Below are 22,262 nucleotides of genomic sequence, written 5' to 3'. Positions count from 1 at the left end.
TAAGTAAAGATAAAGGAATTACAAAAAAATAAAACTCACTTTGCAAACATCTCTGATGACTTGTAAAAAAAAAAATCAACATTAGTGTTATCACAGCCCCATGTGCAAATGATCCTTCCGCAGGTCCTTCTTGTAACAGGCACGCCCGAATGCCTTGGTCAGGTGGCTTCCCTGCACCCAAGCCGGAGCCGCCTGCTGCAGACATCTCCAGAGGGCCAACGAGACTGGGACCTGCTTTTCCTCCCCTCGCTGCCCTTCTGGTTGCATGCCTATGCATTCAGCCCAGCTCGGTCCCCCAGCCCAGGCTTTTGGGGGACTCCCGGTGCTAACTGGGGAATGCACGTCTACAAACCTTGCACTGGCAGTCGCTACAAGAGGTGCAGAAGAACACAGGACCCAGAGAAGGCTCCCATTCCGTAAAAGGCAGCCAATGACACCTCAAAAGAAAACCTTGTTTCCCTCAGTGTCTCTTCAAAGGAATGGGAGATGGGGGCCCAGCTGTAGTTCCAATCCTGAGTACCAAAAAGGGACCATCAATACACAGGATTTGAGAGCTTGGTGCAAACAGCCGCCCTCTGCAGGCAGACCCAGCAGCGTCTATTTTGCTTGCTGGCCCTTGTTCAAAAAGTGAAACTCAAAAAGCGTGTGGAAAAAGACACATATCAGCAGCAATGTTTCAATTCTTGTACACAGTTCATGTGTGTCTTCCTACTGTTTCTGGTAAGAAACCACTATGAATAAAAAGCACCAATAAAACATCATACATGGTAACAATATCATAGACCACCACTGTCCCTAGGACAGTGTAGAGGTGCCAAATACATACTGCTTAAATCAGAAAAAGGGGGGGAAACATGTAGTGAAATAGATTTTCCTCTAAGATTTTTTGACGTTTACTATTAATATAAAACAGTTGCATTTGGGGGTCAATGGGTAAATACAAAAAAAGGCACTGCCGCTTTATTACTAAATATCCGACTTCACAGCCTTATGCATGCAACTGTTTGATTTTTTTTTTTTTTTTATAAATAAAGTTCTTTTGCTTTAGGATTTTAAAATTGAGCCGTATACCTGCAGTCAACACAGGACTCAAAACAAGGTGGGGACAGGCTCCTAAAATTTATCAGAACACTCAACTTAAAAAAAAGGAAAATTGAAACACCAATAGCAAAACACAACTAAGTAGATAAATCTATACACAGTCAATGAAAAATAAGCTTTTCTTTTTTTAAAAAAAAAGAATTATGTTGTTATTAATAACAGACTTTATCATGGTTACCAGCCATAGCAAGTTAATAAGTAACATATCCAAAATAATATCTCTAATAATCAGATAACCATTGTTTCTATATTCAGTGAAGGAATAAATAGAAATCCAGATTTGCAAATACTTTAAGGTCTTCTTCCTTTTAAAGGATTCATGCTAATGTGATTGTGTTCACAATCTGTTTTCTGAACAACCCAAGTCTTTATGGATATATGTGTTTTGCAGCAGATCTGAATGCTTTCTCATTTCCCCACAAGATGTGTAACACCCTTGCTTTTTCTTCTCTTTATTAACTTTCTTAGCATCCAAAAAACACCTTCACAAACCCTCTGGTCTTACCTTTGGCCTTCAACATTTTTGATCTATTCTTCCTGCCTTACATGTGATCGATCGTCCATCCCAACACATTCCCCAAGTAACACTAAGCTTGTTTAGAAAAGGGGTGTGGAGGATGAATGTTAATGGCACTTGGTTAAAAAAAAAAAACAAAAAAACAAAACAACACACTAAAAATTGCTGCCCCTTTCTGAATATGGATTTGCATGTGTAGAATGTAGTCCCCGAAGGGGAGGTCTGTCTTCTTAACGCAAAACGTGATATGGTGGGTTCAAGCCCCCTTCCCTTGCTAAAGGCTCTCTACGGTTAAAATGCTCCCACCTTTTTAAACCTTAGAAAACTTCAAAAACAAGGCTGAACTGGGTGCACATTTTCAATCTCGAAGGTAAAAGAAAGTTGTTTAAATTTCATTAAGGCCTTTTAAATCTGTATTTACTTCATTAACTTTTTTTTTTTTAATAACCATAGGCAAGCGCAGTGATTTTCATGGTCCAATCTCTTCAATTTTGACTCTGCCTTCGCCGAAAGCAACGGCACCAGACTCACCCATTTAATAAACAGGCCTTACACCGTCTCCCCGATCTCGCCTCTGGCTGAGCATTCATACCATCATTTACACAAACCAATTTTCCAGTGCAAAGCACAACTCCTCTTTGATTTCCTTTAATACCCTCCATTGCATCGAATCCCAAACGTAGTCTTTCTTGCCCTTAAGAAATAGAGCTATTACTTTGCGGTAGCATAGATTGTTAATATCTCACCATGTCAGGGCTGGTTTTCTCGCTCTTCTGTGTGGCCGGATAGGTAAATCCGCCGACGACACAGCAAAGCCCTGACGTACACGTGGAGGGAACCACGTTTCCATCCTGAAGCCGCCCTTTCCCACATCTTCCTTCACAGCCCGCCCGGCCGCGTGGACTGCACGTCTCCCTACACGCTCTCTCTGTCACTTGCTGACTGACCACTTAGACACTGTCCTGGGTCTGGCTCTCCTCCCCTTCGTTAGCAGTGAGCGAGCCAGGGGGACGTGGCCCCCAGGCTCAGGTCCCTCTGCACAATCGCAGTGGAAGTGGTCTTCTGAGCTCATCCTCTGACATTAAGGCCTTTCGCAAGGGAAAAATGTCGGTCCTTGCCATTTTTCCTCCAGTGGAACTTGAACCCACGTGTGTGTGTGTGTGTGTGAAGTGAGGCAGAGGGCGATAGGATGAAACCCCACCGTAGGGTGGGGAGGAAGAGGTGTCTCTGGGTGAGAAGCAAATCCAGCCCAGAAAGGGGTCGCAGGATTCTTTCAGAATCTCATGGTGACCTGCAAGCCGATCCTAACTGATCACACACAGTGCGGTCCTTCCCCGCGCTTCCGGTCACGTGCTCGTCCCACCAGCCCACCTGTTTGCCGAGCGCAGCCGCGGTGGAAAGACGGACGCCTCCTCGGCCTATGTGACGCGTCCGCCTTCCGGGCAAGCGCGGCTTGGCAGCCATTTTGAGAGACCACCCTGCTGCTATTATAAAAATAGAGGAAAGAAATGAATCCATATCAACAAATCCTTTACAAAAACCATAGTATGAAGAGAAGTTCTACCCAAACTCTTTACACATTATGTACCCTTTAAAATTGTTATGTAAACAATACACAAATCAAAGTTTCTCTGAAATTTTGTTGGAGGGAACGTTCCCCCTCTGCCGCCGGGGCTGTGCGGCCCTCTGCTGCGGCTCGACTCCAAGCCGGGTCCTCAGGGAAAGCCGGTCCTGGCGGCAGGGAGGGCGGGCCGCCATCTTGCTTTGGTCGCACTCGCCCACGACTGCGTCCTGGGGCCTGACTGCGGAGGCGGGCTGTGAGGGGCGCCTGGGCCCAGGGTTCAGCCTCCCTCCCTCGTCTCTCCCAGCTCTTTGCCGGCGGTATTCTTTTTGTTCGTTTCTCCCCCTCTCTCCATCCAGGAAGCCACTTGCCTTCCCTCTCCATCCCCTCCCAGCCCCGCATTTCCCTAGAGACCCCTCCCCACCCCGCACACCAAGCCATCCCGTGACAGAAACAAATGACAAAATAACCAATCCCCGGTCTACTGATATGTTTACAAGGACGACCTACGCTCTCACAAAATCAAAATGGGAGAGGGACCAGGGAAAAAAAAAGGCTGCAAAGTATCTCGGAGGATTCTGTGCAACCCTGAAGATGGCTGACACTGGACCCGCAGCAGTCGATTTCACGGCCAGCGCGGTCACTCTCATCTTCAGCTTCTAGATTGTGGAGGTCCGGTCAACCCCGTCTGGGAGAGAAAGAATTCATGGTGGGCACAGCTGAGCAAAACCGTTCCCTTCACGGCCACCTAGTCGCACACCGTGCACGCTGGGCTTCCCGGTCTCTGAAGACAGGTGAAGACCACACTTACCCATTCATCCACCCCTTCATTCACACACTCACCCACTCAACATCTGCAGAGTAGCCATTTTTCCAGGAACTGTAATGAGTCTGGGAACCAAGACAGGAGACCTAGTCCTCACCCTGTAAGTACACACATCCTAGTCGGGACAGCTCTGTAAAGCCACAGGGATGTAGATCATTGCTATGATGGAGTATGTGCCAGGCACAGCAGGAAAAACGGAGGAGGATTTAAGATGTCCTGGGAGTCAAGTGCAGTTTAATGGAGAAAGAAAATGACTTTTGTAAGATGGTGCTGGTAGGAGGAGAGAGGAGGAGGCAGGAAAGGAAGAGACTATAAACTCATTTATAGGTGTGATGTTGGTCCTCAATTGGTGGGGCTGGCGGCTAGATGGAGGTTTAGGATGAGGGATGGGGGAATGGAGGAGTGGCAGGAGATGTGCTGAGAGCTGGCAGGGATACTGAAGCAGACATGCATGTCTAGCTCACATCCCTTTCTTTGGCAGCATCTCCCTCTCACTGAGTCCCTGTTGAAAACCCAGGCATGAGGTGGTTGTGACTCTGAGCCCTAATCACAGCTGAGCAGACCAAGGGGATGGGGTTCACGCAAACGGATCTAGATTCTCTGTCTCAAGAATCTGGTTAGGGGCAGACAGCATAGTTAGAGGTGTGGGCACTGGGAACGGAAAGATCCTGTGGAAGTGGGTGAATGCTATGCTGTGCAACACAGGCTGTGTCTACATCATGGAGAGTCAGTGAGACCAGGCTGTAACGTGGAGGATGTGCATGTCTGAGACAGAGGCCATGAGTGAGACAAACTGCTGAGGGAGCTGAAGGCTGCCCAGCTCCTTTATGGTTGCTTGCTTACACATGAGACTATAGGAGGATCCCCAGAATGAGGCCATAAAGGTCTTGTATACTATGAACAGGAGCTTGGACTTGGTAATCGGGGCATTCTAAGCAGTAGAGTAATTAGGTCTGATTTTAGAATGGTTTCTCTGGCAGCTGTGTTAGATAACCTAAAAAAGGACAAGGCTGGTGGCAGCAGGGCCCCTACAATGGTCCACGCTAGGGCTTGTCTGACAAGGGCTTATCCAATGAGCAGAGAGAAGCATGGATGAGCCATTGTAGAGGTAGAAATGACTGTGGCCAGTAAATGAAGGCCAGGGAGAGAGGCAAGATGCTTCCCTGGTTTTGCTGATATCCAGACATCAGCAGGTATGTCCTGGTCTGACCCTTGATGTCACAAACCTGGTCTACCAGGAGCACCACCTAGATCCAGTAGACAGAACTCAGGTGTGAGAGGGGAGTGGCAGAGTGTTGCAGGAAAGCTGAGGGACCTAAGTGATATGGAGGAGTACTGAATCCACTGTACAAGCCTCCTCGCCTCCCGATGGGTGGTGCCAGTCTGGTGTCTTGCCAGCAGGGACTTGAGGGAGAATTGTTTAATTGAAATTTTTACTGAGATCACTGTAGGTTCACATGCAGTTATAAGAGACAGTATCAGGTTTCTGGGTTTGCTGGGTTTCTCCCAATGGTAACATTTTGCAAAACTATAATATTACCACGAAGATGCTGATGTTGACACAATTCACTGACCTTACTCGGATTTTCCCAACTTTACTTGTACTTGTGTGTGTCCATAAATTTCCATATAGTTTTTGGAGAGATTTTAAAAAAGAAAAGCAAATGACCCTGGGAATGTTTATGGTCATCAGGCCATCAGTCCTCGAGGCTCCCAGATGTGAACTTATAATCACTAACGCTGTCCTGACTTCTGCAGGTGTTAACCTGAGCCTCTTATGGTGGTTCTGCAATAGTAATGGGTCGTGGGTGCATTAAGTATACACACACGTGTTGGTGTGTAGACGTCACTCCCTTGTCTGTAGGAGTGAAGTGCACACACTTGCCAGGGCTCATGGTCTACTCGTTAATGCCAACCCTTCATAGCTGTGTAAGTGGGGAGCAAGAAACATAAAAAACCCAGCTAATCCAACCCCAAGCTGCATTTTTACTGAATTCCAATCCTATGCCTCATCCTCCAAGGGTGACAGTATTCATCTGCAGGGAAATGATCCATAGGTAAGTCCAGATTCACCATGTATAGTGTAAGGTGTACAACTCCAGGGAGCACCATTTTCATGTATTCGTTGTGGGTTTTATAGTTAATTATGACAAATAACAAATCAGTGGCAGAACAGCATGTTAAGAAAGTAGAGCCTTTTTCTAATTTACACAAAATCTCCATATCAGGGGTGCCTGGGTGGCTCAGTGGGTTAAGCCTCTGCCTTTGGCTCAGGTCATGATCTCAGGGTCCTGGGATCAAGCCCCGAGTCAGGCCCTCTGCTCAGCAGGGGGCCTGCTTCCCCCCCGCCACAACCCCTGCCTACCTCTCTGCCTATTTGTGATCTCTCTCTCTGTGTCAAATAAATAAATAAATAAATAAAATCTTTAAAAAAAAGTCTCCATATAAGCTAGAAGTGAGGCTGTTAGGTCTCAAGAAGGAATCAGGAAAGAAGGTGAGAAGGAATGGCAAGGGAATCATGTGAAATCCATGAATCCTGGAGCACCAGAGAGTGGATGGGGCATTCCTCTTTATGGTGGAATTCACTGCAGACTCTGTCCTGCTTGGACGAGCCTTGCTTTTGTAGCCATGGCTGTTCCGGCCCATACAACCTCTGTGCAGGAGGTTGTATGGACAGGAGCAGGTCCAACAGAGCCAGATGAAAGCCTTAAACCAAGATGGCAGAGACAGCCCACCTCCTTGGCTTCCTCATGAGTTCTGTTGGAGGGACTAAGGGGAGGGCAAAGCAGCAGCAGAAAGGGAAGGCCAAAGAGAGAAATGGCTTAGACTGGCACCAGGAGGGTTGTAGTTAGTGTAGGACACTGAGAGTAGAGATGTCAGCATAGAAGGATGGGCCCCTCCAAGACCTGGGGCCCATGGACTAGCCACATTAGAAAGACCATCATAGGATGCGGTGTCCCAGAACTTGGCCACCCTCCCATCCTGTCCTGAGACACAGGCAGAGGAACCTCTTTTACTTTGCTTTCCTCTCCATAATTATATGTCCTCCTGTAAAATGATTTAATTCATTGGCATTCTGTTCCCAGCGAGGTCATCTTCCCAGCACCTGGAAGAGCTGGGCCCAGCAGAGAGGGGCAGTCGCAGCGTGGGCGGGCTCATGGCCACTGTGCCCAACCCGGCCACCCTGAACTTAATTTTCATTCTCTGCTCTGGAAACTGCTTACGAGGCTTCCCACCAGACAGGATTATTGAGGAAAAACACAGCAATAAGAAGGCTTAGGAGATTAACAAGATGAAAACATTAACAAAAACCCCATCAGTTCATAGAGGTTTTCTGTAAAAGTAGAAGAATGAGCTAAAAAATGAAACCTTTTCAATGAAAACCTCCCTTTAATAAAGAGCATTTGGCATTCTTGCTACTAATGATGATAATGTTAGCACTTAGCAGTTTGATAAGGGCTCCCAAGGTGCCAATTATCGGAGATATATCAAGCCCTGGGGGAGAAGGTCAGTTATCCTTGCTGACTCTCAAAGGCAGAGGGAGTTCCTCACCCACCAGCCACCGTTGGGTGGGCGGGAGCTTGGGCTGCGTGCAGTGGGCTGAGCTTGGCCTGAATGCTCAGGATCTGGGAGGCTTCCCTTTTTTTTAAAAAATTGGGATCTAATGTGCATACCACAGATTTCACCCTTTTAAAGTGTGTAATTCCGAGGTTTTCGTATGTTCACAGAGTTGTGCAGCCATTACCACTGTCTAATTCCAGAACATTTTCATCCAGTATCCATCAAGCCATCACTATCCACTTGGCAGTTCCTTCTGGCCCCTGACAACCACTAAACCATACTGTCTGTTTCTACAGATTTGCCTCTTCTGGACATTTCATAAATTCCTAAAATGGAATCGTATACCGTGCGGCCTTTTGTGTCTGGCATCTTTCATTTAGTGTAATGCTTCCAAGGTTCATCCATGTTGTAGCATGGATCAGAACTTCATTCCTTTTTAAACTGAACGATATTCCACTGTGTGGCTATAATGTATTTCGTTCATCCATTTCTACCTGTTGACGGACCTTTGGGTTGTTTCCCATTACTCATTAGGGGCTACCAGTGTGCTGACCCAGTCTCCTTGGTTAGCTGGAGAAGAGGAGCTGGTGGCCCCTCCCCACAGAGGGGCCAGGAATGGACCAATGATGTGGCAAAGCTTCTAGGATATGAGTGGCCAAGGGAGAGAGCAGTGTTTGCAAATGGGGTTCCTGGAACCCCGTGGAGGTCACATTAGGAGCTGTGCCTTCCCACCATCTGTTCAGTCAGAGGCTCTGGGAGGCCTTGGGATAGCTCGCTTCTGGTACTGAAATGGAGGCTTTCTTTGGGCCGTGGAGAGCTCTGCACAGCTGAGGTCAGGTAGGTGCAGTCCTTGCTTTCCAATCTCCTCCATGCTGAGCATTTGTTGGTCTCATATTTGGTGTCAGGATAAGATTGTGTTTGCAGAGACTAAAAATCTAGAAGTCCCTGGTCAGGAGGACAAAGCCCGCTGGAGCAGCAGCTGACAGCAGCCTTTCTCCCCACCATGGCCAGATAGCGCACATTTTGGCTTTAGGTGTTCCGACTGCCCATCCCCAGGGAGGGTGAGCGCATCACGCCTGGAGAGGACTGTTGGGAAGGGTCACAGGAGGCCTCTCTGACTCAGAGCCTCCCGGAGGTTGGCAGGAAGGGGTGGACATCGCTCCTCTGCCTGCCAAACATCCCCAGGGCTGGCGCAGAGTTCAGGCTGGAGAAAAGCACTTGGTTAGTACCCGGAGGTCACTGAAGTCCTCCCGGGGCTCCAGTGATGACATAGGGCTTCGACCAGACAGACAGGGGACAACCCAGCTGCTTCTGGAGCTCCTCGCGGGGCTGCAGCCCACAGGCACATGGAACTAGGCCATCCCTGTCACACTGTGAAGGACGTCTCAGACTGCTTGGGGCTCCAGGCATCGTGGAAACCATTTGGAGCAGGGAGATGTAAAAACAAGCAGGGATTTTTGTTTCAAAAATTCTATTTTAAGAACAAGCTGGGATACGCTTGGACCAGACGGGGAGATCTAGTGCCGAGAAGGAAAGAATCCAATTCTGTGTGTGTGTGTGTGTGGGGGGGGGGGTGTTGCCACTAAAAGCCATGTCTTGTGTTTCTGACTCCTCCAGCTCCCAGCATTTGGCTGGGACAGCTGCTGTGGTAGGACCTCAGAGCGCACTGGGTGGGTGGCTCTGAGGAAAAAGGGACAGCCTTGGTCTCCGGGTCCCTGACTCACCTCCCAGAAAAGGAGGAGCAGGGCATTGTGGGCTCCTCGGTGCGGTATGGCTTGACGACGATCCAACAGCACCCTGAGGCCATTCTCTCTCTCCGTCCCCTGCCTACCTCTCCTTAGGCCTTTCCCATTCCTCCTGAGCTATGGCCAAAGTGTAGACAGCAGATGGCTGCTAGTTCTCCCAGGCATGCGGTAAAAGGCAAGGAGGACCCACTCACCTCCCAGGGCGTGCTCGGTCATACTGAGGCACAAGGACTCCAGCCTGTTGTTGATGTCAGGTTCAGTCACAGGAAGCTGGAATTCTGCAAGGGACAAAGGGTCATCTTGGTGACAGAGACCTGAGAACAAGGAGGAGGTATGCACGGTGCTGTGGGGCTCCACCCCGACCACCCTGGGGCAACTCGGGGGGGCTCTGAGGATCAGCATGGAGGCAAGTTACACTCTGATTTCAACCAATCTATGGGTCTGTTAGGTGCACGGAGTCCATTGTGAACATGGGCAGCTGGAAGAAAACTGGTAACTAAAAATAGCTGGTCAGAGTCTGAGTCTGTCAAGTCCTCTGCTCAGAACCCTCCAGCAGCTTCCCATCAGAGTAACAGCCAAGCCCCTGCCATGGCCTGCGAGGCCCACATGATCGGACCCTTATTAACCCTTCCCCGTGTACAGCTTTCCTCGCCCTTCCTTCCTTCCCAGGCCCTCTTCTGCCCGCTTTTGCACTGCTGTTCTCTCTGTCCGGAATGGTGGTCCCTTGATGCTTCCATGACTTTCTCTCTCCCTGCCTTCACATCTCTGGCTCTCCTGTCTCTTTAGAAAGGACATTAGAGATAAGCAGAACTTTCCCAGCCCTATTCCTTTCCCTCTGCTTGCTTTTTCTCCACAGCTGTCACCAACATCTGGCCCATTCTTTGTTTGCTGCCTGCCCCCAGTTCCATGTTCACTTTGTTGGAGCAGGACTTGGCCCCGCTGCTCCCCGTGCCTAGAAGTGGGCTTGCCGCATTTCTGCATTGTTATAAGGAAACAGAAACCACAGCATGGCACAGTTCTTGAGTGGTCTTAAGAGTGACTGGCCAGGTTGGCTGGCTAACACAAGAACCCACAGAACCCACAGGGGTCTGACTCCAGAGCTGGGTCTCTCCGGCATGCTGCAGCGACTAAAGTTGCTAGTCAGTCCTCACTGCCTCCAGCCACTTAGAAGGTCAGAGATGTCCGCGGGGCAGGTTCTCACTGCCCGGGGCTAGGCTATGTGCCTTATAGTCACAAAGCCCCCTCTACCATCTGGACCTTCCCTATCTCTCCAGGCTCCAGTCCATCCTCCGCCAAGCAGGAGGCAGCTGGTAGGAGCCTCCTCCTCTGTTCTGCTGGGCCCTTCACTGTCAGTACATGCCTCTCCCTCACCCCCTGTCATCCTGGGAAGCTCCTGAGTGTCTTTCACTGGCTTGGAAGCACCTTGCAGACAGCAACAGTGCTCTCATCTCTTTCTGAACCTCCCCTAATACCAGCGATGGTCTTCTGGCACACTTCACACATGTCTATTGAGTGATGAAAAAGATTGAAACTCTGACAGTTAAGAACTGTGAAATCCTATAGTGGGGGTTAGGGGACAGACAAAAATCAGCAGTGGGATATGTTCTGAGGGTCTGGGAATCTCAACGTTGCCACTGTCTTCATATGTGACTCTGGGGAACTTCTCTTCTTCATTGGGCCTCCCATCTTCTGTCTGGAAGTGGGGAAAGGATCCTGGTGGCCCAAGCTTCAGGCCATTTCCTCACTCCTTTGAATCTCCACCAGAGGGCACTTGGGGCTGGTGGGCGGGACGACAGATGAGGTTAGGTTGGTGGTTTAGTGGGATAGGAAGTTGAAACCAATGGCTAAACCAAAGTATTTGTTTTCCTTGATGAGCTACACATTTAGCTTTTCTCTGCAATCTGTGTTCCCCATCACCGGCTAATTCAGAGGCAGATGTCATTTCTGTTGTTTAAAATTCTGAGTAGATGGGCAAAATGGATCAATACGAAAAGCACTGGGGAGCAGACAGGGTTCTTTCTGACACAAGTTCCAGCATCAATGGGTTTGAAAGGCAACTGTTGCCAATTCATGAACAGAGGATGACTGGGCTTTCCGGGAAGGGGGGCTGCCGGGAGCCAGGGAGAATGGAAGGGTCTCTCCCACCGCCACCCATTGTTGCTGTCAGAGTAGGGTCGGGGCAATCAGACAATCCAGAGGGAAGAGTATTTTAGTATTTTCATCCATTCATGTGAAAATCATATGCATGCAAAATTAGCAGCCTTCAGGGTGTGAAATCTATAAAATAGAAACACAGTTTTATATATAGCCAGTTAGCAAATATGAAAAAAAAATTCTCAGCAATTATAACCATCCATATGCTCATTGTAAAATTTAGTTTACTCTCTAGCACTCCCCTTTAAACAAACACTGTGGAGAGATTTGGATAAATAAAGATGCTCGACATTTGGAGAGAAGTGTTTCAGCTGCAGGATTTCTTGCCAACACGCAGCAAAATGCCATTTTCCAAGCCTAGGACTGCGTGTTCAAAAAAGGGGGCTGAGAAATGCGGGGCTCTCCGCTCTAGCATCTCCAAACCTTAGTGGCTGCTCTTTTAGGTTGAATGTTGGCACGGTTGCTTTTTCTCCCTTGGCTCTTCCCTCTGGTGCGCCAGGGTGTCGCGACCCCCACCACTCTCAGAGAGGCTCCAAAATATTCTAAGTCTTGGGAGAAGCCCATATGTTCACACTCCAGAGTTTCCTAATAGTGTGACTTTTTAATTGTGTATTTGATAAAAACAGATCCGTGGCATCTCCCCACACATACAAGACAGAGGGAGACCAGCTGGGTAGATAACAGCTTCCATCTCAGGCTAGAAGCCCTCAGCCAAGTGTGGCTTGGGTGGGCAGAACTCTCAAAGCCCCGGGAAGCATTTGGGCAGCTCCCGCCACCCAGGCACACATGACGCACCAGGCCAGCTCCTGCTCTGGCTCCTGCTACCCCAAAGGCTCATTGCATTGAGCCTGGGTCCCCAGCTGTAATGGGCCAAGCAGATGCAGTTTTATGTCCTCAGTAAGGCAAAAGGGAAAGACTGAGCCTTCTCTGCCATTGCTGGAGGCAGGCCTGTTTCCTTAACTCAGATGACATCTCTGAGAACCAGGAATTTTTCCCCTGACCATCAGAACATTCCAGTATTTAGTGAGGGTCCTCTGTCCTAGGAAGCCCAGGCTCTAGGCTGACCTGGGACTTTTTAAATTGTGCCTTTTCAGAAGTCCCATAAGTAGAGAGCCTCGTGCGCAGGCCCAAGGTCAAGGAAGGGAGGGACACCCATGCCCAATGAAGTGCTTCTGTAGGGTCCACCTGGAGGGTCCCATGTGGCTTTTTCTTGGCAGAAACCAGCCATCCTAGCTGAGTCTCAAACGTGTGGCATGTATGGTGCAGTCTGCAGCTCTCTCCCAGTCCCTGTGGCTGAGGCGAAGAGGCCAGTGTCTTCAGTACTTTAGAAAAAGAAATGGGGTATCCTAGCAAAAACCGCTAGAATTTGACTTTGCCAACAACAGCCCAGGCTACTTGTTGAATAGCTAGGAAAGCTTCAAGTTAAGTGAAAAGTGGGGTTGCTGGGAGGCTGAGGAGGACAGGACAGAGGATGGAGAAGCGGGATCCAGACTGGGTAAGGGGTATAAGGAAGAAAGGGAGACAGGGAGGATGGGAACCAAGCAGGACGCGGGAGGGTAGTCACAGAAGGAAGAGACGTCAGTGCGGTCAGGGCAAGAGAGCGATGCTGATAATCGCAGAGACAGTCGTGGCGGTCGTGGCGAGTGGCAGAGCAGCATGAGTCGCACCCCTGAGTCCGCTATGGGAACACAGCTTGTCTGCTGGTGGCCTCATTCCTAAACCTGCAGAAGTTTGTGCTATGGAAATCCTCTAGGATGCGCACTTTCATGAAAAATGATGAGAATATAAGACAGTATTGTACTGTCTAGGTCTCCAGACCTAGAGGTACCACCTAGACTAGCGGTTGGTCACTCTCAGTTGGACTTCCAGAGGCAGGGGAGCATGGCCCACGTGCGTTCTTGGCTGTGATACAGTTGAGTCATTCATCAACCTCTCTACCTGAGCAGAATTATTTGCCCTGGCCTACCAGAAGGCAGAGAGCAGAAGTGCACCAGGTACCTTGAGTAGGTCCCTGTTCTGGTCCCTTCCTCTGCATGGTGGCCCCTTTCCATTCCCCTAATGGACCCAGTGTATGCATGGCACTCTCCCTCTCCCCACTCTTTTGAAAGGCAGTTCTCTGAAAGGGAGAAACTCACACGAAGGAGGCAATGAATGACAACAGCTTGGGGCACTGTGCTCCCCGGTATGCGGCATTCTGATGGAAGAAATACAGTCACGAGCTGGTGCATAGGGGAGGTCTGCCGAGGCGAACAACTATGACACTTCATGAACGGCTGCCATGCAAGGCACCTTATTACGCATCTCACATCTGGGGCAGTGCAGCACCAAGGATAGTCTACAGATGGTTTTGTGCAGGAAGGAAGAGAACCCCAGAATATAGCTCTGTGAGACTGCCCGGCCTGCCCTTCCTCAGGCTTTTCTTTCAATGCCGGCTTCTGGTCCCTCGGCTCCTTCCTGTCAGGCCCTCCAGATGGTGAGGAGCCTTTGTGGCTTCTCGGTGTTACACCAGGGCTGTTTTGAGATCCTCTCTGACTGGATCTCAGTGGCGGCTGAGCCTCAGTCAGCAAGGAAGAGATCTGCTTCCAAGAGAAGGTAGTCCTTCTGCAAGCGATTTCCAAACTAATTTTCCAGTTGGGAAAACACCCTGCCTTTTTGGGAGAACGTGACCACACTAGGCACCACACCTGTTTTGAGCTCAAGTTACCCCACTGGTGAGTGTAGAAGATCCTTCTCCCCCTTGCTCTGGGAGGAGCAGCTTAGTGTTTCTTTTTTTTTTTTTTTTTTTTAAAGATTTTATTTATTTTATTTGACAGAGAGAGAGAGATCACAAGTAGGCAGAGAGGCAGGCAGAGAGAGTGAGAGAGGGAAGCAGGCTCCCCGCCAAGCAGAGAGCCCGATGCGGGACTCGATCCCAGGACCCTGAGATCATGACCTGAGCCGAAGGCAGCGGCCCAAACCACTGAGCCACCCAGGCGCCCCAGCTTAGTGTTTCTTACTCTTGCCACAGGCCCGTAAGAGGCAGCGATCACTTAGTGGCTCTTCTTGTTTATCCCAGGAAACATCTAGAAATCTGTTCCTGTGGGAATAAACTAAAATACCACTCCTGACATGGCCTCCAAGGGGTCCACAAATCCTGTAGATCCAGGAAAGAAGAGATCGTCTTGCAAATTCGAGCCAGGTGACTGATTAATTGATACATAACTCAGGAGCTTGTTCTAGCCCCCAGACTATTCTATATTCTTTGGAGACATTTAAAAATTTCCATCATTTTCATGGACACATTTTAAGTTTGAATTGTCATCTTCAGGATCTACCCATCTGGTTTAAAATGGAACGTTCTGAAGACATCCAGTGGCCACTGTGCTATATCGTAATGGTTTTCTGAGGATCTAATTTAGGGTTGGTCACACATCTCTACTCCATTTTGTGTTCACTATCACTTCTGCTTGTGCAAAGATGAAAGCCACTCGATGCCTTCCTGATTTTGACTCCCTGACACGATTCTTGTAGTTTGGTCGTGCCCCCCGGCTGCCAGCCCCTAGACACCCGCCAAGCAAACAAGGACGTGCTGCTCTGAGTGGCAAGGTCCATCCCGGATATACCCTGTCTATCTAGTACAAAACTTCGTCTGGGCCTGACTGTGGCCTTTAGCTGTGGTAGCCCTGTCAACAAGGCTGCCTCCTCAGGAAGAAGGAAGAGCTCTGATCATGACTTGTGGTCTTAAAAACCAGTGTCTGATCTGCCAGGGGCAGGAATGATCTTGGAGACTGAGGAGCCTCCCATGGCAGTGACTCTGTGCAGGGTCCGTTCCCTTCTGCCAGGAATCCCGAAGTCGCAGCTGTGCCCTGCCTTGCTCTTCATGACCACGTCCTGGGAAGAGCCGCCCAGCATGGGCTGAGTGTGCTGGGCAGGACTTAGGAGTGCTTCCTGCCCAGTACTCACCAGTTTATTTGCTTATGCAGGAGGCTAATTGAACACACCCTTTAAAAAAAAAGACCCCCAAGCATTCCGGAATTCTAAGTCCCATTTATAAAAAAATAAATCATTTAGAGACTTTTGAGTTAACTACCAGGAAAAGTGAAAATAATTATAAGTGGCTGTCTCTGGGAGATGAGACTGGGGGCTGGGAGGGGGAGAAGAAGGGGACAGTCACTTTTCCTTAAAAGCCTTTCTATATTATTTGATTTTTTTTTTTTTTAACGGTGAGAACGAGAGGGTGGAAACAATCTTAGGGTTATAGTTGCTCTGAGCATTAGCAAGCGACAAAGGTGTGGATGGAGGATATGTATCTACAGACTCAAAAAGTCCTCCTAGGGATGGCTCAGCTCTTCCTGGTGGGCCTGGTCTTCCCAATTCACACAGGAGAAAGTGGGGGAAAGTAAGGTGAGAAGAGAGGACTGAGGACTTGGAAGAAGCCAAAGGAAGGGACAGGGGCTTAGAAAGGAGCAAGGAGGCCACAGTTGTATAGAGACTGAAGGAGGAGGAGAATGGTCAGCTGTGCTAGGCCTCCCACAAAGCAGCAGGGTGGCTGGTATGTCGTCCCAGGACCGGGCCTGAGATCAGGGTCTAAGGATACATTTAAGGCGAAAGATCTCCTAATGCCCAGGATATCTTCAAATCTCATCTAGATTCTCTTTTATTGGAAGTGGATTATGCAAAATTTTGCATGAAAACAGAGGCTGGGACTACAAGATGTCTTGTAGATGTAGACTACAAGACTACAAATATGTCTTCCCGGGGAGCTACAAGTATCAAAGGAGCTTTAAAACAAACATGCACAAACAGTCAATGTTCTAGAAGTCAAGAAGCAAGTTTAAACAAGCATTTGGACCATCCTCCTTTCCTGACACACCTTACTTCACCTCGCCATTCCTCCTCAGTGTCTCCCGATCTCCGTCCTGCCTTTCCCTCGCTCCACCAGGGGCACTCCTACTCAGAATCTTCCACACATTCACCACTGAGAGTGGCTGGGGTCCGAGCTCCTTGGCCTTGGGTTCAGAGCCCCTGTCATCAGCCCGGATCTTTCCAGCTCCCTTGTTCTACTCGCTGCTACTTCAACCTGACCCTTTGGCTCAGCCACGGCTTCTGGAACTCACTGAGGTACTTGGTACGATTGCGGTCTTGCTCCCTTGTCTCCTTCTGCATGCAACTCCACCCTCCTCTTTCCACGTCTTCACTCTCTGTCCCCTGAAGCTCAGCTCCAATTCCAAGAAGCTTTCTTGCCCACCCAGGCCACGGCGGCATTTCCTCTCCTTAAACTCCTGTAAGACTTGCTGTACAGAGCATGCCACTTGCCTAGGGTGGGTATTTTCCTACAGGTCCAACACCTGTACCTGTCTGATTTTCCCTCTTAGAAAGTCATCAAGCTAGATTCAGTCGTTGTTTGGATGGCTCTGTATTACTCACAGACTCTTAAGAGGTCACTGTCTGCAGAGACAAAGTGTGCAAGTGATCATTGTCTGTGCATCATTCTGGTAATCCTGCTTTGGGAGGCGCGGTGAGAGGTGCCGCTGACTTGAAGTGACCACGCTGCTCTTTAACCAAGTAAAGGGAAGATGGCCAGTCCAAGAAGTCATGTTTGCAAGGTGCTCCCCAACCAGGGTTTAGTTTCTTAGCATCAATGCCGTGAAAGTTTTCTCTTTCTCTGTTTCACTTTCTGCACATCCCCCCACATACACCCAAAGTAAACACACACAGACACGCACATGCACACGGCACATGGAACCCCTCCCAACTCCCCCAGATACCCTCCAGTGATATCTCTGGTTTAATCAATCTAGAAATATGACTAGTATCAAAAATATCCCCGTCAGATTGCAACCGACTCTGGGGCTCCATGTGCTGGCTCCCAGCCAACCAGCCGCTATTCATGCTGGCAAGGCACAGTTTAAAAAAGGAAAGGCTTCTATAAGCTCAAAAGAATGCGTGGTGACAGTCGAGGCTAAGCACTTTCCGGCTGGGTTCACAGGGGCATCTATTTTGGCGTCCTGGCCTCCCCTGTGTGTCAGGGGGAGGAGAGAGGGAGAGATCAAGTGCAGGGCCCTACCTGGCTGCTGGAACATCAGCATATTCTGTGGAGAAGTGTGCACGGGCAGCGAGCGGGTCCTTTGGACTGAGCTGTGGGTGCGGCTCGGCATGCTGTTGCTGCCCCCAGGGTTGGCGAACCACAGGTTCTAGTGAGAAACACAAAGGGGGGGACCCATTAGCCCACACACCCTGGAGTCCGGGGAGGGGTGTGGAGCAGGGCCGCCAGCCAGAATGCCAGAGGCAGATACCCCTGAAGAACTCTTTGCTAACTTCTGGAAGAGGGCTCACAGTCTCGTGCTGCCCATCCGCATATTTAGAGGGGGTTGAGATTCCATTCATTTTCTTCCCCTCTCCAAGCCCCAGGCCTCTCTAAACCCCAGCTTAATCTGGACAGCTCTCTCCTTCACGATCTCCAAAACTCTTTTTATCCCTTTTGTTGCCTTTGCTTTTCCTATCACTTTTTTTCGGAGATGGAAGAGTTCTATAAATGTTTGCAACGAAGAGCACAAACTATTTCGGGGCTCTCATTTGATTTTCTTTTTGAGATTCTTACAACTTACTACAAAGCGAGGGGGAGAAAAAAGAATCTTTCAGCTGGCACTGGGCTGGCACACTGAGCTTGCGTTTATTATTATGCGGGTGTCCTGGTGGTGACTTCCTCTTGAACCGTTGTGGGGCTTCCCACAACGGTCAGCAACTGGGGCTTTCTCAGACCCTGTGGTATATGCTCTAGAGAGGAAATCCTGCCCATTTTCCCTGGATCTGTTCTCCTGTTTTTAAAACAATCATCCCTTAGTTTCTCATGACAACGCAGACCCACTCGTGCCCCTCCAATCCCAGCCCCAACCTGCGGAGCCCCACAAAGCCGGGCACACAGATGGAAGGTGTTGGGCAGGGTGCGAAACAGGACTGGTGGGTGGGGAGCTGTGGGACAGAAGTCAAATTTAAATCACACAGTAAAGACCTCTGGGCAGCCTGGCCTTGAACAGGTGGAGAATGCCCAGCTCTTTCTCTGACAGCCTCTCTCAGGCTCCTCTTTGGATTCTCCACCACAGCTGGGACGGTGACAAAGGAGCTTTTTGCGGTGAAATAAGGCTAAGAAAGCTCCTTAGAACTCTGGAACCCAGATCTTGGAGGTGGTGAGGTCTGCTGGGGCGGGTCATGGAGCAGGGCACATAAAAGGTCTTGCATCTCCTCCTACAGGGTGCTATGTGCAGGGCCCCCAAGGTTAAAGTGACCAGAGGGCATCCTAAGTAAACCCCATGAAGCCAGGTGCAGCCATGGGATTGCTCGGTCTCCCAGAGAAACAGCACAAACCACTGGCTACTTTTGAGCACAGGGACCCCTGTATCTCATCGCAGCCCTCCTTGGCCTCTGTGCTCACCATGGGGTCATGTAGGGGTAGGTCCTGAAGCCTGGGGCCCTGAGCTTGGCAGCCTACCCCCCTCCCCAGACACAGAACTAACCTGTCTTCCTTGCTTCATGATGGTGGGGTTGGCCGCGGTGCTGCGCTGGGTGGAGCTGACGAATCCACTGGTGCCCAAGAGGCCGAGGCGGGCGGATGGGACGTTCCGGGAGGGGATCTGGTACTGGCGCGGGTTCCGCCGGCCCATACCGCCGCCCACAGAGCCGGCTGTTGGGAGGGAGTTGGACTGCCCAAAGCCGCGGCTGTGAGAGGGGAGAGAGCAGTGAGAGGCTGTCAGCCACCCAGCGCCCTTCCCAAACCCCAGGCTGTCAGTGGGCTGCCTCCCCGGAGTCTGCTTGCATTTTGACAGCTATGAGGTCTCTCTGGGGGCACAGGGTAGCTGTGTGCAGGAAAAGGCTAGGATTAAGATGACAGCTAAGAGACATCGAGAGGGACTATCACGTGCACCATCCTGGGACTTTGACCCTGATTCTTCAGTCCTCATGACAACCCTAGAAGTAGGCGTCCTATCCCCTTTTTCAGCTGGAGAACGAACACTGAGTGCTTCGCGATTTTGCAAAGGTCCTGCAGGCAGCAGGGGACAGTGATGAAATAGGAGCCTAGGAGGTCGGCTGGGGTGCTCTTCAGTGGTCTTGCCTGCCAGGTCCTAGGACCCTTAGTGCTCACGTGTCCATCCCAAAGCCACGTAGAGCAAGAGCGCAGAGCCAGGATCTGTGCACCTTCTGCCACACCACAGTCTGTTTCTGATGTCTGCGTAGCACACTTGGAAAGGGTAGCCTGTGAGCCCCGCTAGGATGGCAGCTCTGAGACAGAAAAGACGGCATCCATTCTCAGCAGTCCTGCATGGCCCATGCCGCTGGCTCCCGGCACAGTGAATGCAGGCTGAATGAATGAACAGACATTCATCTCTGCCATCAGGATGCTTCTCCCTGTGGAAGAGCTGACCCCATGTCTGGGGCTCCGATTCCCAGCTTGATGGGAAGGGGAACAGAGATGATGATGTTTGCAAGTATTCTGGATCTAGGACACTGACGGCTCCCCAACTCCACAGGCCCTCCCTGCTGCAGAAAGATGGGGAGGTCCCATGCTTCCCCACATGGACCCAGGGAGGCCGCCATGGACCCTTGGCATGGCATTGGGACACCGTGCTCCCACTTTTCCAGTGACCTCAGCGCTCAAGAACTCCTCCTTCTCCGACATGCTTCAGGTTCTGGGACAGTACGCAGCAGCCAGTAGGGTTTCAGAACCAGCACATTCTTTCCAAGAAGAGTCAGCTTTAGTCATTCACTGATGTTTAACTCGAAATGCTTTACCTCCAATGGCCACAAGATGGAACAGACTTGCTTTCCCAGCCACACAGGGAAGGTTCGTACCAAGCCTGTGAGGGGACTCCAGCAGACCCGGATGACGTAGTTTAACCAGCTGAAGAATTTAATGGGGATTGGGGGTGTTGCAAAATAGTAATATCCTGCGAAAGAGAATTGTGTGTGCGTGTGGGGAGGCATCTAAGCCATTAGACAGGTGATCTCAGAAAATGTTTCTCTTCTCCCCAGAGTGCCTACATTTCCTAGGGGGAAAGGGGGCGGGGAAGAGAGTTCCACAGGTGAGCTGGCTGCAACTGATTTCTGGGCCTGGGTCTTTCCACTTTTAGGTTTTTGGGGCGAAGGAAAGCGTTCCTGATTCCTGTCGGGGACTTATCTACATGTAGTGAGGAGGGCACTAATGGGTTCTAGGTCTCCCCCACTTCTTTCTTTTTATGAACATTAAAATTTTTTGTTTTGGAAGAAATCTGGGCCTGGAGAGGGTAAAAGCTCCTAGATCATACGATCTAGGAGACCTCTTTTGGAGGATGAACAGTCTGAGATCCATGACTGGTGGAAACAAGAATCAAGTGGTGGTTTGCTTTTTAAGCGATGAAAACTTGTCCTTTGGTTTTGGAAGTTGGAATATTGGCCACCTGGCAGATGATTCAGTATTCTAAGACTTTTCCTTATTTGGTGCAGATAGCTTTTTTGCTCATTTTCCTTTTTGGTTGGATTTTTAAAAAGTTATTTCATATGCAAAATACAGTAGTCAATGGGTGACGTTAAAATGATTTGTGCTTCCCGGAAGGCAAGATGATATCCTCGAGCAATATCATGTGGGTAGAGGATTCTGTGATGGGACACTTAGTCACTGAAACCAGGGCTCCAGGGACTCCTACAGCTAGGACACATGAGCTGGACTGAATGTGGCAGGTAGAGCCCAGAACACTATGGGATCAGGCTAGAATGGGAGTAGAATTTGGCTAGGCCATCTTTCTAATGGCTGTGGGAGCCTGCTGTGACACCTTAGTTGGTTATTACAAAGCCAGAGTTTTGAGGGTTACTTTAGACCACTAGGCTTAATGACATAATCATTATTTCCGGGGGAGGGGAAAACAAAGTGACACTAGTTAAGTTTTCATTTCTCATTCTTTTGCTCTGCCATCTGTGTCTTTCTCTTATTTCCTAAATCTAGCCAGCTGACTTCATTACCTTGAAATGTGCGAAGAGGCTGATTAATAAGAACCAATTAAGTTGGTATTTGTGATCATTCAGGCAGGGGCTGGGCTGCAGTTACCTTTTTTATGGGAGAAACGGTTCTTCAAAGCAAATTAATAGCATAAAAAGACCCCAGAAGTAATACTTATGAGAACAAATGATTTTTCTAGAGCTTTAGCCACTTCCACAACTGATGATTGAATTCATTCTTATCTCATCAATAAAAACAGGTCCATCAAGACTCCAATATGGCAAACTTTGGGTAGCCCAATTCACACGTTAGTTAGAAACACTCTAGAGAGCTCAGGGTTAAGGGGAACTCCGATATGCACCACAGACAGAGCAGAGCCGACAGACGCAGGCGATGACACTTGGGAGAGAAGCAAAGAGCTCAAAAGCTCTGTTTTCCTCTTTATCCTCTGAATTCCTTCTTCCTCTTTCAACGTGTTTCAAGAGGGGTCTGGAACCTCATCCTCTCCCTTCAGAGATGTATGACTGCCCTTACAAGAAGAGAGAGCGAGCCTGGGAAGGGGGCAGTCCCCAGGACAAGAGGCCTACTAGCCTGTCTTGCTTTTCACCTGGGCCCCTGGGAATCCTCAGAGTGCACAGGTGGTCCCAGCCCATCTCCCCAGGGAGGGCAACCCCAGAGAGCTCGAATCCAGGGAGCTGCCATGAGAGGGCCACTCTGCCTGACGGTTTTTTCTGCCCATTGGCTGGAGAGCATGCGGGCAGCCTGGCATGTGTAGTGGGTTAAAAGCACGGACTCTGCAGCTGGTGCTGGCCTGCCTGGTCCAAATCCTGGACACCCACTGCCTACCGAGT

The 22,262-nt window shown here is 49.7% G+C and overlaps 1 protein-coding gene across 1 annotated transcript in view; it reads right to left on the bottom strand.

Moving 5' to 3' along the window:
- Positions 1 to 1,024: 1,024 nt before the first annotated feature.
- The window catches only part of SAMD4A (sterile alpha motif domain containing 4A), a 206,189-nt gene continuing 184,951 nt past the window's right edge, over positions 1,025 to 22,262 (bottom strand). The window contains exons 10-13 of the mRNA XM_080809589.1: positions 18,959 to 19,160; positions 17,512 to 17,638; positions 9,506 to 9,589; positions 1,025 to 3,867 (exon numbers count right to left, since the gene is read on the bottom strand). Of these exons, the coding sequence (XP_080665715.1) occupies positions 3,839 to 3,867; positions 9,506 to 9,589; positions 17,512 to 17,638; positions 18,959 to 19,160 (442 nt within the window). The 3' untranslated portion in view covers positions 1,025 to 3,838. The remainder of the gene's footprint in view (positions 3,868 to 9,505; positions 9,590 to 17,511; positions 17,639 to 18,958; positions 19,161 to 22,262) is intronic.

The sequence above is a fragment of the Martes martes genome (assembly GCF_963455335.1).
Source record: "Martes martes genome assembly, chromosome: 7".
In the NCBI taxonomy this organism is placed as follows: Eukaryota; Metazoa; Chordata; class Mammalia; order Carnivora; family Mustelidae; genus Martes; species Martes martes.
This window is presented reverse-complemented; position numbering and strand designations above follow the sequence as displayed.